Source organism: Spinacia oleracea, chromosome 4 (assembly GCF_020520425.1).
Source record: "Spinacia oleracea cultivar Varoflay chromosome 4, BTI_SOV_V1, whole genome shotgun sequence".
Lineage (NCBI taxonomy): Eukaryota > Viridiplantae > Streptophyta > Magnoliopsida > Caryophyllales > Amaranthaceae > Spinacia > Spinacia oleracea.
The window spans coordinates 27,706,377-27,723,576 of NC_079490.1; the positions used below are offsets into that span (position 1 = coordinate 27,706,377).

The window sequence follows — 17,200 nt, forward strand, 5'->3', positions numbered from 1 at the left end:
TGAGAGATTTTAAAACGCACATTATATTTTCATTAATTTAGGTGATAAATATACAAAATATGGGTACAAATTAACAAATTTTCCTACACAAGTGTATATTTAGTAAAATTCAACCATAAAAGGCCGTATAATTCAAATTAAAATCATATTACACACAACAATAGTAAAAACAACGTGTTTATTATGCTTAAATTTTCTCATAATCTCATTTATTACTATAAATACAATGATTTTCAATCGGTCGGGTCCAAAACGGGTTCGGTCGGGTTTTGACCCATTACTTCTTGGGTTGCTCGGGTTACGGGTCACAAAATCTTGTTCAAGACCCATTATTTTCGGGTCGGGTTCGGGTCGGTTTTCGGGTCGGGTCGATTTTTGACAGGTCTAGTTATGATACATATGAACAACATAAATCATGCGGAAAAACCTTAATGTCAGGAATCATATTAATTGCACATAATCATATAATTAGTCTAGGATGCATACACTTTGTAGCGTGCCCTCCCTAGCTGCGCCCGAACCGAACAAGAACAAGTCTTTAGGACTCCAAGTGTCGTCCCTCCGTAGAAAGTCCACAGCACGTCCGAATCCGCCTTAAGATTGACCAACTAGAATCGCCCTTAAGGTACTACTTATTTTCGGCTAATAGGGCAAGTGTTTTGGCTGAATTTTTTTCTTAAAAATCTTACCTTTTGAATACTTGAATTCGTATCCATAAATTGTGATCCTAGGCACATATTTATAGAGTCATGGAAAAGGATTTAGAATCCTATTAGGATACCAATTAGTTTAATTTAGAATTCCATTAAAACTCTATTTAAAATAATTCTATCTATTAGGATTAGGATTTAATCATAGAACGAATTCTAATAGTTTTAGGATTCGTATCGAACACAAACGTCGTACGACCACGAGCCTACCGCACGACCCGCGCAGGCCTTGCGGCCCACACGAGCATGCGTAGCTCGCAACCCCCGAGCGCGCGCGCCATGCCTTGCTGGGCCTGGCCTTGCGCTGGGCCTGGCGAGGCTTTGGCAGCGTGTGTGTTTGGCGCTTGGCTTGCTGGACGCGGGCCTGGCTTCGTGCTGGGCCTTTGTCTAGCAAGTCTCGTCCGATGCTAATTCGTACGATGCGCTTCCGATTAAATTCCCGATTCCGGAATTCATTTCCGATACGAACAATATTTAACATTTCCGATTCCGGAATTAATTTCCGTTTCGGACAAATATTTAATATTTCCGTTTCCGGAATTATTTTCCGATCCCGATAATATTTCCGATTCTGACAATATTTCCGTTTCCGGCAATAATTCCAATTCCGGCAATATTTCCATTTCCGATAATATTTTCCTATACGTACCATGTTTCCGTTTCCGGCAACATAAACGACTAGGATAATATTTATATTTCCGATACGATCCATATTTCCGTTTCCGGCAATATCATCGTTTCCGGAGTACTCATTTACTTGCCTTTGACGATCTTAGCTCCCACTGAAACCAAGATCCGTCGATTTCGAATATCCATAGATGGAGTATTTAATGCCATTAAATACTTGATCCGTTTACGTACTATTTGTGTGACCCTACGGGTTCAGTCAAGAGTAAGTTGTGGATTAATATCATTAATTCCACTTGAACTGAAGCGGCCTCTAGCTAGGCATTCATCTCACTGAATTATTAACTTGTTAATTAATACTGAACCGCATTTATTAGACTTAACATTAAATGCATACTTGGACCAAGAGCATTATTTCCTTTACAAAAAACACTCACACATATTGTTTTTTTACACACTTTCTCATTTTTATTAATTATCGCGCTACCCTCCATAAGTAACACATATTTAGGAAATGAGAGAGTAATAAAGCAAGTGGGGTTGGGGTAAATATTTTAATCAAGTAAAATAAGTGGGGCCCATTAAATTTTAGGTGTGGGGTGAATGTTTATGAAATTAATTGTTTAATGTGGTAGTGGGTCATAGGGTATTATTTAATTAGATAATGGAGTTGAAAAATTTACTAAAAATGAAATATATCCCCTATTTAAACACAGCCGAAAATGGTAAGTGTATTTCCTATTCAAATACGGATGGAGGAACATATACTCGGTATAAACCTTAACTTCTCTATAGAAGTTCGCACCCTAAGAATATTCAAGTGTACCTTTTCTTCACGGAATTTCTCTCAATGTAGAATGAATTATATGCATAGCTATATGTAGGTCTAGCGTATGAAGTATGTAGCCATCATCCTGGTAAGGTGGTTTCCTCCTATCTCAGGAGTCTTCAAACTTAACTTTGACGAATCGCGCAAATCAAGCTCTGCAACAGCAGGAATTATCATCAGAGACAGCAGCGACAACGTAATCACGACAACGACCTTCAACCTCGGTACTATCCAGTGTATATGGCTAAAGTCATGGCTCTTCACGAAGGTATTATGGAAGCTTTAAAGCTTAACATCAAGAATCTCCATATAGAGGGAGACAATCTCCTTTATTAACACTATTAAAGGCACCTGGAAGACCCCTTGGAAATTGCATAATATTATAGAAGACATTCAGAACATGCTTTAGATCGAGCTTTGATAAATTCACAATCAAGCATATCTTCAGAGAGGCTAATAGGGCAGCAGATTGGATAGCTAATGTGGGTCACCTAGTTACAGATTCCATGTATATTCAGATAGTAGTGGTCAGGAACTTTGTAAAATTCTTCAGAAGGACAGCTTAGGAGTTTACCTCGAGCGGAGGGTCTCCTAACTGTTTGTGTATTCTTTTCGTTACCATATACTTCCTCCATTCTTTATTAAATGACACAATTTTTTTGTCACGTTTGCCAATGCAATATTTCAACCATTAATACCTTTTATTATTAATGGTTAAAAATTATAAAAGTTTGATATTATAAAACTATAGGATGAGACGATTATAACAAGACCCCACATGACTATATTTTTTGTTAAGTATAAATCACAATTGATGGTCAAAGTATATTATAAGAATAGTACCAAAAGTACAATTGTGTCATTTGAAAAAGAATGGAGGAAGTATATATAAAAAATAAAAAATAAAAAATAAAAAATAAAAAATAAACAAAAAGAAAAGTGTTGGGGTATGTAGTTATATACGAATGTACCTACCAATTGAGGTTGGCATGAGTGGTTAAGGGCCTCTTGCTCCTTAACCAAGGTCTCGGGTTCGAGCCTTGGAAATGGAAAAAATCTCAACTGGGAGGGATGCTGCCCATCGAGGTACCCATGCAAACTCCCACGGGAGATTACCTCGCCGAAGGCGGTGGGAACTCCTCGTAGTAGAACCAAAAAAAAATATACGAATGTACCTGCTGTACTCTTAGAGCAATAATTGGAGAAAGTTGTCAATTCATTTTTGAAGCGCGTCTTTGATCGGTTCCAACTAGCTAATGACTCGTTTGGCTAGACTATGGAAAGATATTAAAGGTCACAAAACAGCTTTAACTATGGGATAATTATTAATTTATCATTGCGTTTGTTTTGACTTATTTAACTTATTAAAGTATAAGTTCAAATAAGTTCAGTTTTGGAAAAAATAAATTTAGAGAAATTTATTGTCAAATTTAGTTAAATTATTAAACAGAGACTAAAGGGCTCGTTCGGTATCACTGTCAGTTTTCGATTTTGGGTTTTTTGATTTTGTAAGTCATATGATTTAGATTGAATTATTAACTAAAAATAGTCATACCTATTGTAATCATGTTAATTTTGAAAACTGACAACAAAAAACTAGAAACTATGTTTTATGGTTTTCATATTTTGGTTTTTAGTTTTGTAAAAAACAGAAAACTGAAAACAAAAAACGATACCGAACGAGCCCTAATATGTTTAACAGTTAAATAAAACACAATGAAGTCATGATCTTGAGATTCATATTAAGGGTTTGTTTATGATTCGTCACAGGTTATGATCCCCTCTTCCCGATCGGCTTTTAGCTCAATTTACACTGAAAAGGTAGTTAAACCAAATTATTCTTTGAACAACTTTATTCCAATTATATTAGTAAAACAACATTTAAGATGAGCAATTGGAAGAAACTATTTGAAAAATAAGTTATTTTTAATGTGATTTGACAAAACTATGTGGGGATGTGAATTAGTGCATGTGCCATTATAGTTATATACCGCAATTAGCACTAACCCTGAAATGACTTTATCCGTTAATACATGATTTGTTTCATGCGAAGGAACCATTAAAAGAAAAAATTCACTGATAAGGTGTACAATAAATTTATTGTACATCGGTATAACTTTTATCCAACTTATAAGTTTTAATATGTTTTTATTAACTTTTATATTACGAAAAAAAAATTAATAGAGAAACATTAGGATTAAAACTCTGTTCTATTCGGCTTATTTTGACTTATTTCAGACAAAATAAGTTCAGATAAATTCAGATAATATAACTTCAGAAAAGATAAGTTCTTTTTAGACATTACCACACATAATAAGTTTATTTCAGACAAAAAAAGTTTTTTATCCAATTCAGATAATATAAGTTCAGCCAAAATAAGTCGAATAGAACCGAATCTAAATAGTTACCTTTTACAAAGTACTCCCTCCGTTCCTAAATAAGTGTCACATTTGGGACTTTGCACGGTAATTAATAAAATTGTGAAGTGTGTAAGAGGTAATGATTGAAAATGTTTTTTTTGGGGAATGGATAAAGTAAATAATTGTTTAATTGAGTAAAGTACAAAAAGTAAAGTGAGACAAGAGAGAGAAATCAGAAAAGGGATGGACCACTGCCACATCATCAATCCACTTACTTAAAAAGCAACCAATCAAATTGCAGGAAAAAAAACCAACAGCCAATAAGATTTCATTAACATCAAATACACGGATGAATCAGAAAAGTGGGGACAAATCCCTTTTAGAGGGAAAATTTGGCACCAAAAGGGGACTTTTCCCTCCATTTTTCATTTATTACATGAGGAGAGAGAATTTCTTCAAATCAGAAACAAAAAAACAACAGAAAGTCATAGAAAAAACGCCAAAAAAAACAGGGGAAGCTTCCTTGCTTTGGCTTCTTTTTGCTCAGACCATGGAAACAAATGATGAAGATCAATGGCAAGAGGCTGCTTGGAACATCAATGATCATTGGGTGCCTGAATCGGATGAAGAAGGGGACATCATTGATGAACAGGCCCAATATTTTGATTTGAGTGACCCGACAGAAGATACGAGGGAACACATTGTATTTCCTTTTGACCTCAATGAACCAGCAACCAATGAACCCACTGAATATTTCCAACAGCAACATTACAGGCCACGGGGTCATCAACGCAAAAAAAAGCCAAGGCTCAGCTGTGACACAAGGTTGCAAATCCTAATGTGGCTTTTGAACAATCACAGCAAAGGGGACAAGGGCAAACCCTATTTTGGGGCCATGACACACGTTGCTCGAATCTACAATTATCCTCCAAGAACAGTTTCAAGAATATGGAAGACAGCAAGGGCACAAAAAGAAGCATTCCAGAGATACAATATGGCAACCAAGGCAAAAAATGCAGGCAGGAAAAGAATTCAAGTTGAACAAGACAGCATCACAAAATTAGGCATGGGGGACAGAACATGCATACGGGATTTGGCTGAAATGTTAAGTATTGGACCCACAACACTTTGGAGAATGATCAAACGAGGTGATGTTAGACCACACACAAACCCTCTACATCCCGGTTTGCAAGACCCTAATATGCTACAACGTGTCAAGTGGGTTCTAGATTTACTAGAAGGGGACAGTCCACAAACAAAGAGGCAATATCTACCAATGTTTGACTTTGTACACATTGATGAGAAGTGGTTCTACTTGACCAAAAAACAACAAAGGGTGTACTTAGGGAAGAATGAACGAGGCAAGTACAGATCAGGCAAGTCAAGCAAATTCATACCAAAAGTGATGTTCACAGCAGCACTGGCAAGACCAAGGTTCAATGAAAACGATGAATGCACATTTGATGGGAAATTGGGCATATTTCCCTTCACTTATCAAGAAGCAGCAAAGAGGACATCAAAGAACAGAGAAAAGGGGACAATGGTCACCAAGGTGGTTGAATCAGTCAGAAAAGAAGAGACAAGGAACATGCTCATCAATGAAATCGTTCCAGCAATCATGCAAAAATGGCCACCAAGTGAAGGGCCAAAAACAATATTCATACAACAAGACAATGCAAAAACGCACATTACTCATTCTGATCCACAATGGCAACAAGCACATCAACAAGGAGACTTCAAATTCATTCTTGTTCAACAACCACCAAACAGCCCCGACTTAAACATTCTAGACTTGGGTTTTTTCAGGAGTATTCAATCTTTGATGCACAAAAAAATGCCTAAGGATGTTGATGCTATGATTGATGCAGTGAATCAAGCATAATATGAATTAGAAGCAAGAACACTTGGGAATGTGTGGTTATCATATCAATATGTCATGAATGAGATGTTAAAGGCAAAGAGTTCCAACGATTACGATTTACCACATGTGAACAAGGCAAGACTTTTTAGTCAGGGAATACTTCCTATTCAAGTCATTGCACCAATGTGGGCAGTACATGAAGGTTGGGACTTATTATATGGTATAGAAAATGAGGCAGCAAGGCAACCAGGGGATAATGCACAAACAGAGGCAGCAAGGGCTAATGCACAAGTCAGGCTACATATTCCAAATGCACAAACACAAGCAGCAAGGGCTAATGGACAAGTCAGGCCACAAATTCCAAATGGACAAACACAGGCAGCAAGGGCTGATGCACAACATAACAGAGCAAGGCAAGCAATGTAAGACATACCAGAAAGGTCTAATGCACAACAAAACAGAGCAAGGCAAGCAATGGAACAATGGGAAGAATGGGAAGACATACAAGACCCAACCAGACCATCTAGGGGACTTAGGATTTTGGGCTGATACGAGGGTACAACACTTGTTTGTTTTGGGGACATGTATTATTTTGGGCCAAGTAGTCACTTTTTGGAAGCTTGATTGTAATCAATACATGTATGCAAAACAATTTGTAAGATACGTAACCTTTTGAAAACATGAATGAATGAAATTTTTGGAAATCAACAATGTAATCATTTATAGCTTCATCACACATCAAACATGACAATATCATATAGACTCAACTAACAAAAAACCACCAATAATGATCTCAGAATGTCCCCTTGCATCATAGAAGTAAACCCAAACTACAAACACTTAGCGCCTGAAAAGCATCAAAATTGATACTAGTGGCAGCACGAGTGTTTGTAGTTTATTGGATTTATTTCTCAGCGTATGAAAGACTCATCACTGATCACACACAACAACGGGACTTAAAGGGACATTTAACAACTCAACTAACACGAAATGAATTGCCTTCCCGATCTAATGCCAGTTTATATGTGAAGGAAACTATTCGTGTCCTAACACATGAAAACTGGCAAAAGATCAAAAAGCCAAAACAAATCATGATACTTTGATCTCAGATGTCCCCAAGCTTCATCGAAGCACACCATGAAAATAAACCATTAGCACACAAAAGCCTCGAACAGTCAATGACTGGATGCTAATGGCGCACTGTGGTTTATTATACATGGATAGTTCTCAGCAAATTTAAAGACTCATCACAGACCAGCACAACAGGGACACATTGAAGACTCATCACAAACCAACACATCATGGCAGCACGTACGGGCAGACATATTGTGACACTTATTTAAGAAGAAGGGTCAAAACACCACACATGAGATCATCAAATGGGGACATATATGATCATCAAATGGGGACATATGATCACCAAACAAAGGGACAATTTGCATCAAGTAAAATTTCAAGTCAATATCATCAAAGGGACATATGATCACCAATTTATTGCCTTTAACATACATTGTATTTGCATCAAGTAAAATATGGGCATAAAATAGGGGCAAATTTTCATCAATTTTGACCAACAACATAAAACGGGGGCCAATTTTTTCACTACCAAACATGGCAATTCAAAGGGGCATATAATCATACATGAATCAAAACAGGGACATATAATCATGATTCAAAACAACAGGGACATATAATCATGAATCAAAACAGGGACATATAATCATGATTCAAAACAACAGGGACATATAATCATGAATCAAAACAGGGACATATTTCATGAACAAAAAACAGGGGCATAAATCATGAATAAACCCTCCAAACTCCACATGCAACAACTACTCTCCTTCAACAAACAACAAATCCAACCCTGCCAGCAAGAGATCACACTTGCTGGCCTACATTTCAACAGCTAAACATGCATTCTAAGGAAAGCCAGAAATAGAGAGAGAGAGGGAAGAAGAGAAAACTCCCCTTCGTAGACATGCAACACCCACAAACTTAGGAGAACGAACATGCACCCTCAGATTTTTCACCAGCGTCATCAGGACCGTCGTTCACAACCACTGCTTCCGGTGGTTGCCCAGAAACTAGGGTTTCAGAACCCCCCACATCGACGGTTGTTGAACCACCACCAGGGGACTTTGGTGGTGGCTGATCAACCTCATCGTTCGGAATCAGAGATTTAGATCCACCACCAGGGGACGGAGGCGGCGGCGGCGGAGCTTTTCCCTCCACCGTTTTTTCAGAGCCGGTAGAAGGAGAAGCACAGAAAGAATCGTATCTCCGCCGTAAGTACCGGAGATATTCACGGCTGTAGCTGTGCTCACCTTCACAATACTCACCAAGATCACAGTGAGAATCGGTGCACTCATACTCAAACGTTTCCGTCTTTCCTTTGTTATCATCGGAAGACGAAAAGCCATGAAAACTCTCCGTTTTCTTGGAATCCATCAAACCAGAAATAACAGGGGCCAAAAAAACCAAGATCACCCTCAAAGAACACCGAACAAACCCAGAAAACCCTAGATCAACCAGGTTTCCCACAAACACAACCAACAAACCCAGAAAATACGAGATCACACAAAAACCCAGAAAACCCAAGTCACCGACAAACCCAGAAAGATCGAGATCACACAAAAACCACAAGATCAACCACAAATCGAGATCAAACAAAAACCCAGAACACCAAGAACACCCAGATCAAACCGAAAAAAACAGATTAGCCCAGAAAACTCAAGAACAACGAAAAAACAGGATCAAATCACTCAAAAAAACAAGATCTCACAATAAACCCATATCACCCAGAAACCCTAAATCACCCAAAAAACACCGATCTTCAAGATCTCCAACCCAGAAACCCAGATCAACCCAAAAAACTCGAAAAAACCCAATTTTTTTCAGAAAAACGAACATGCAAAGAGATCTCACAAAAATTTCAGCCACAAAAACACAAATTCAAAGGGACTTTAGATCAGAAACCCTAAAAACCCAGAAAACCTTCGCAAATTTGAGAAAACGATTCAAATTCTAGAGAGAGAAAGAGAGGAACGAGAGAAACAGAGGAGAAAAATGAGAGAATGAATGTGAGAAATGAATGAGAGAGAGAGACGAGTGAATATGAGTGGGTGGGTGGGGGGATTTATGGGGGGACCAATTTCCCACAAAACACAACTCCCCATTTCTGACTTTCCTATTTTTTTTTAAAAAAAAAATCGGTTTTTTTAAATTTTTTATTATTTTTTCAGCACATTTTTTAAGAAAATGTTGGTATTTTGTGTAATTGTTGGGAAATGCAAGGGTATATTGGTAAAGTGTACGTGTCCAAAAAAGGAAATGTGACACTTATAAGGGAACGCTATAAAAGGAAATGTGACACTTATTTAGGAACGGAGGGAGTATTAGTGATTTTGAAGGAATAAATTTTATTAAAATGAGAATAAATTTCATTACAGTTTTACATATATCGTGGTAACCTTTACTCCGTAAATATTTTGAGTTACACCACATGTAAAAAAAATCGTGAAGAACCATTAATCTCTTTTATTTGCTACTTTTTCTGAAAAGATGCTTGTAAAAAGTAACTCCATTTTGTAAGTAAAAAACGCTTTGTATTTCGATATCGGTTTTTGTTTCCATTTTCCTTTTTTATACAAAATTAAAAACCAAAATATGAAAACCATAAAAAGTAGTTTCCAGTTTTTTTTTTGTGTCAATTTTCAAAATTAACATAATTACTATAAGCATGTTAGTTTTTAGTTCACGATTCAATCTAAATCTTATGACTTTCAAAACCAAAAACTGAAAACTTACGATGATACCGAACAAACAAAGCTTTTAAGTCAACGAAGCAACGACTTGGCTGCCTGAATAAGCTATAAACATGACGTTTGACCCAAACTCTATAATAAATCGTTTCTCAAACGACTAACAACTACTCCCTCTGTCCAAAGGAATGTTCGCAACGGTTTGACTTTTTGTACTATTCACATAGTTCACTTTGAACCTATTTTATTTATAGTATATGAAATTAATATATTGTTGGCTTCATCTTAATATATATTTTCAAAATATTAATATTTTATAAGTTTATATAATATATAATTGATGATATTGATGGTCAAAGTTGTGCATTGACAAGCGTGTTCAGTCAAACCGTTGCGAGTTTTCCGTGACAGAGGGAGTAACAATTAACAAAGGTCTTGTATATGGCTATATGGGTAATCGATATTTAGGTGTAACCAAAATTTATTCTCCACCAAATGATCAGCTTTTCTTGTTTGAATATAATTTCAAAATGAGCGAAGAATTTCCACTTATACGGATATCACAATTTCTTATTTACAAGTGGTGTGCAATAAATATTTTAGACCGAAGTAAAAGTTAACCTAAAATTCTTAAAAGTTATGGTTTTTTTATAATAAAAATTGTTTATTCAAATTACTAACAATGTATAAATTAATCATTTAAAAACATACTAAAAATTATAAAAATTAAAATAGAAGTTACAAAAAAAAGCTAGTAAAAGTTATCCAGGTGTACCATAAATTTATTGCACAACTTATGCATACATGACCTTTTATACGAATATAACTAGTTTTTGGGCCCGGGCGATGCCCGGGTTACTACATTAATGACATTCACATTTACTTATATTTTCTTTTTGCAATGATAACATGAACACATGTAGCTTAGTGGTAAAGACTTTAATGTTTAAACTCAAGGTCAAACCCAATGCAAACCAAGTTTGATATTTTTTTAATGTGTATGAAAATTACATTGAGCAAACCACCCATAAGAAGAGCGCCACGTGTCACATAAACTTTCTTTTAAACGCCTTTTAATATATAGTATAAAAATAATATTAGAAAAAATATAGAGATGTACGAATATAACATCCGAGTAGATTTTGTATGCAGACTTTGTACGGAGCATTAGATAGACCAAATTTACATGGTACTTGTGAATCTGTGAGACATGGAAAATTTCAACACAACATCTGTAAAATAACTTGTAAAAGACAAAATATACAGATGGCAGAGTCCAAATATGGACCATTGTTAATGAGCTTGCTCTAAATTCATGAATTAAGATACAATAACAAATTCCCTTTTTCAATCAATTGAATACATCATCAATGGTTAACACTAGACATACATTAAGGTTGCTACACTAGATCATCATCATTCACAACACTATCTCCAATAGGTAACACTGTAACATGAACAGATGCATAACCAGGTTACATACGAAATTGCTAGAACAGCAAGGTCGTTCATGAAGATGATGTCCATATGTAAACCTGACCGCCACTAGTAGCACCAGCCAGCATCCCAACGTTGCAGGGGTGAGCATCATACCGACATGGAATAGCCGTCATATGAGAGCTTTCCAGTGTATGCACCATCTTTTTCTTTGTCACTGATAGCACATCTACTCTTCTTTTCATATTTCCAACATAAAGGTGTGTATCATCCCAACCCCATACAGCTCTGTTCACATCAGACACCAAAATAAGTCATAAATGTGAAGTATGAATCAATGTGTATAAGTTGGGGAAAGGGCAGAAGTTGCAACAGTTGCATGAAGAAAATTCAATTTCTGGCTTTCTGCTAATGCATGGACATACTAAAAAGCTATGTTAACATATATATAGCGCAATCATTGAAGTACGTCTATCCCAATATTATGTAGTTTGAACTTTCAAAATAAACTAATCTGAAGTATAGAAATTATACAAATACATATACACCAGCTGATAAGTAAATGTAAGTTGCATGGTGAGAACTGAGAAGCGATGTTTTTAACTATAGAACTACAGATTGGAAGTATGGTATACCTGAAAGTCGAGATCCATCTATTCGTCAAATTATCATGGGGAATCATGAACGTATCCTCAAAATTTACACCTCCAAGCACACCAATGGTGTCATCCAAACTGCACAAGAGGAGAAAAAAATAAATAAACAGGACATAAGAAACCATGGAGCAGCAATCATCATCCACAAGATGACAAGATTAGCAATCTACTCATCTCCTTTTAATAAAGCAACTTGCTCAAGAAAACAGGCCCCCGTATTGGAACTAGATTGTATTGGCCCATGGGAGAACAAAAGGGAGTTTCAAAATTCATAACCATTCCAATGTACTGAGACAAGAACCATGAAGAGATCTTCCAGCTGAAACAAAAACAAAACTGAATCTAGTTCCCAGCAACTGTGGTGTAAGGGAAGTCAAAATGTTCGCAAATCTCTCGTTCAACCCAAAAAGAAATATTTATCAAATACTCGGGTCATATCTAACTTCAATAAAATACTCCCAATAGCATCAACTGCCTGAAAGACGACTCTGACCTCAGATCCAACAAACCACAATCTATAAAATGTAACTAAGTAAAAGGAGCTTTTAAGGAGGGAAATGACTCAGTTAGCTTGATTCAGATACTGAAAGCCCCGGCAGCTATTAACACCATGAATAGCAGTTTGTGCAAACATATTGCAAAGTATCTTCACACAGTAAAACTTGAGCATGAAATATCAGAATTCTTTCCAAAAGTTCATAAGCATCAAGGTACGAGGTTCCACAGGTTACAAAGTTAAGATCATGCTCCGTAATACCAACAATACTTTCTCACTTCTAATAATAAAGTAGGAAAGTCTAATACAAGAGTCCAATAACTCTTGAAGCAAAGCAACAATTCTAATACAAGAGTCCAATAACTCTTGACGCAAAGCAACAATTATTATATTTTTCTTTACAGCAAACTAAAACCTTGTAACACTTAACAGTGACCGAGGTTTGCTAGATCGAAATATCATCACAGATGAAGACAACAAACTCAACAAGATATCACTTACCCAACAGCCAGTATTCTATAATAACAGTGACCAAGGTTTGCTAGATCCAAATATCATTACAGATGAAGACATCAAACTCAACAAGATATTACTTACCCAACAGCCAGTATTCTATAATAACAGTGACCAAGGTTTGCTAGATCCAAATATCATTACAGATGAAGACACCTAACTCAACAAGATATTACTTACCCAACAGCCAGTATTTTATGATAAAAGGAATAAATATGTCTGCAGCTACCTAATAAACATGGAGTAACATTTTGAAAACAACTACAGTATAAATTTGTTTTGCAAACTACCCTTTAAAGACGTTTTCTTAAAGTAACATTACATTTAAGCTAAAAGTAACCAAATTTGACCCTCGACTCCATTGTCAGTCAAAGGCGATAGCATAATCAATATTACATTCACTGGCAATTCAAAGTTGTATGATGATCAATTTAAGTCAAGTTAGATCATGAATGAAATTTAGGTAGTAACAAAATGTTTTAAAAGGTAGTTATTTGAATAACAAATTGCACAAGGTAGTTTTTTCTATTAGAGTAGTACATGAGGTGGTGTTAAAAATTTTCCCTGGGAGAAAATATGCCAAATGAATATAATTTCCTACATTGTGGTTATATACCTTGTTGTTGCCACGCAACGACCAGATGGAGAAAAATAAGCAGAGTGTACAGCTCGTTTATGCTTGACATTCCACAGAGCTTTGCCTTCAGGATGATCAGCTTTTATTTTAACATCCATTTTTCTAAGATCCCACAAACAAGCAAAACCATCTGTAGAACTAGTTGCCAAGATATTTGTGTCTGTTTGGCTAAAATCAATGGAATTTATCCTTCCCACATGCGGGTACAAGGAGAACGAGATCTCCCCCGCTCTTTTATCAAACATATTTAGACCCCCTGGACCCTCACCAAAGTAAACAGAGTTCACATCATTTGGCTGTTGCGCAACAGACAATAAAAAAGAGCGATCAGTGCTAGAGTATACAAGTTCAAACTTCTCCCTCTCAATATCAATCATCCGTAGAAACCCATCATAACAGCAAGAGTATACCTGGACACAAAAAAATCAATACGATTTACAAAAACAGGGAATTTAATGAAGATGACTCGGTTCTAATACAAACTTGGGAACGAAAAAAACAATCATCCCAAAAAACAGTCAGAAGAGAAACTATCATCCAACCAAACCAGAATATCAACGTGAAAGTTCCTTTAAGATTGATGTACTAGTATTTCAAGTTTTCAACATAAACATGTTTTCACTTGAGCACATAAATTTCTCACAAAATAGTTGGTTCATTCCATCCTTAGAATCTATATTTTTGGTATCTTTCTCCTTCATACAGGATGAGAAGGAGACACAACCATAACCATTACCAAAAACAGACCACGCTAAAATATTGTTATTGTTGCAGATACCATATGATTAATATGAAGTTCTCTATTTAAATATGCTTAGCAAAGAAATCCAACAAAACATTTTATGATAAAAACCCAGAATCGGGTACCCTAAAAATGATTATACCATGAACTATGATAGATTTTTCTTTTGAACATCACCACAATCTACAATAGCCAACAACAGCATGCATACAAGTAACATTTAAAAATTACATTATAAAAAATTAAGACAAAAATGATATGATTTTGAACCTCCTATGAAGCATGAGTGCATGCCAAAAGAGAATAAGGGGGATTTACAAATAACTGACCATTATTATGTATGTTAGTTTAATTACCACGATCATTGGCATATTTCAAATAAAAATAGTTCAATGTCAATTCATCACCTTTGACAGGGAAAAAGGGTGCACAGAAATTCCAGAAATAGGAGCTGAATGTGGCTGGTAAAGATGAATCACATCTTCCTCCTCATTTTGTGGTTTAACATCCCAAAACCCTAAATAGCCATTCTTATTCCCTACGACAACCATAGTCATCTCTGCTGTAGGAAGGAACCGAATAGATACTATCCTTCCAGGCACCACTCGGGCTACATTATCATATTCTAACTTCAACGATCGTGGATCAACAGGCTCCTCCAGATGCACCCTTTCAAACTCTGTAGAAAGGTTTAAATAGCCATTCTCATCTTCTGATTTAGTGTTTCTTGTAAGTCTACCGAGTTTTTCTATGAGTCTCAGGTGGGAACCTTCCCCTTCATAGGCTTGTTCCATACTAAGAGTCTCAGAGGGCTCGAGGCTTGATTGTGGCAACCAAGATGATTTAGTGGGCTTAACGGATGAATCTTTAAAGCTTTCAGGCAGGCCGGACAAATCAGGAGGCATCCCTCGAGTGCGCGGGGAACGACGAATAACGATAGGACTTTCAGGCTCAGGCGTCTTCCTCTTCTTTGAGGTTGCCTTGTAGTATGACTTCTCTCTGTAGTATAATCATTTCAGTTATTATTAACAAAGTAAACCTAAAGACTTCATATTCATCTACAGAGGAAGGGGGGATTGCAAAGGGAAAAACACATAGTGGTAATTGTATTTCGATAATGATTTTTTTTTTTTTTAAGTTGACTTGTGCCTTCGAGTATTCTTCCATTTCTCTTTTTATTTTACTTCTGCAATACAAACTAGTAAGAATTCCATAAATATTCCTATCAACCCATCCATTATAAAGGGATATACTGCATGAATTCAAAACACCATCGCATTTTTTTACTCCACAAAAGTTCTTATAATCAACAAAAAAGTTCCAGAAAGGGCGAGTAGAATGAAGAACATCAATCTTCAAGCAAATTACAAAATATAGCCCAACCCTAAAATAATTGCAATTTTAAATGTTCATCTAAAATTCAAAGCAATTGCTAGTAAGTTGGTGAGTAATCTTCCAATTCTCCTTCATGAAATGTTAATTAAAATAAAAAAATTGCATAAAATTTCCTCGCTGAATATGCAATTTCATTATAATATAGCATCATGAGCATAAAATCCATAAAACTCTAAGCAATCAAAGTATAAATTATTGCATTTATTCACTTCTGTACAACACCATTTCAATTAAACTGGGAAAAAGAATGCAACAACATTCAGTAAGTTCAATCAAACCAGGAAATCAGTAGATCAAAATAAAAAATTAAGTATATGAACATCAAATTTCAGAAAAACAGTTCGAAATCGACGGAGAGAGAAAGACCTGAGGCGCTTGGAGGAGGCGGAAAGATCGGCAGCGTGAGATTGAATTTTGAGAGAAGCCATCACATCGTTGTTGCGCTTGATATTCTCGAGTCTTTTGCGTTCGTACTCCGTCATTTTCTCGGACGCCATTGCCGCCGGCGAGGAGAGAGAAAACAAGGGTTTGAGAGAGTGAGAAATGGGGGATTTTAGGGGTTTTGTTTTCCACTAAGCTTTTGGCGGTTACTTTTGGGGGGAGGGTTCTGTATATATTCTGATTACGGGTAACTAAAACTGGCGGGAAGGAAGCCTCGTGTGGATTAGGTGGGTTCGGCCGTCCATCGAATGATTTCCATCCAAATTCAGGCGTAGCCCTTAAAGCATTCTCACATCTTTGCCATCACAAATCAGCTTTTTCCCTAAAGTCATATACAACACTATTAATTTTAAGGTTCTCGAGACAATTCACAGCTACTATCAACTTATCAAAAAATTTCTTAGTCAGTTCTCCAGTGTACTTGGACCAGACTCCCCTTGGTACAGTGGAGCTTTACTCTGAGCTACCTTTTTGAACATTTTCCCAGTCGGACATGAACTGGGTTCTTCCTAGCCTGTGATGGATTATGAACTACATCAGCTAGTTGCCTAAACACATCAGTTATTCCTTGGTTAACCATATCTCTTCTCCTGAATGAAATAAAAGACTAACTTTAACGTCTGGGTTTGACATAGACAGTGCTAAGACTATAGTTCAGATAAGTCAATCAATTTCTATGCAAAAACGCATCAAACATTTCGAACACGTGGGAAGAAGTGGCGAAACCCATGG

The 17,200-nt window shown here is 36.3% G+C and overlaps 1 protein-coding gene across 1 annotated transcript; it reads right to left on the minus strand.

Moving 5' to 3' along the window:
• Positions 1-11,362: 11,362 nt before the first annotated feature.
• Positions 11,363-16,787, minus strand: LOC110777427 (uncharacterized). The gene is made up of 5 exons (XM_021982030.2): positions 16,394-16,787; positions 15,040-15,631; positions 13,870-14,300; positions 12,224-12,322; positions 11,363-11,876 (listed from the first exon to the last, which is right to left on the minus strand). The coding sequence occupies exons 1-5, from the start codon at positions 16,522-16,524 to the stop codon at positions 11,660-11,662; spliced, it is 1,470 nt and encodes a 489-aa protein (XP_021837722.1). The 5' UTR covers positions 16,525-16,787; the 3' UTR covers positions 11,363-11,659.
• Between the last annotated feature and the right edge of the window lie 413 nt (positions 16,788-17,200).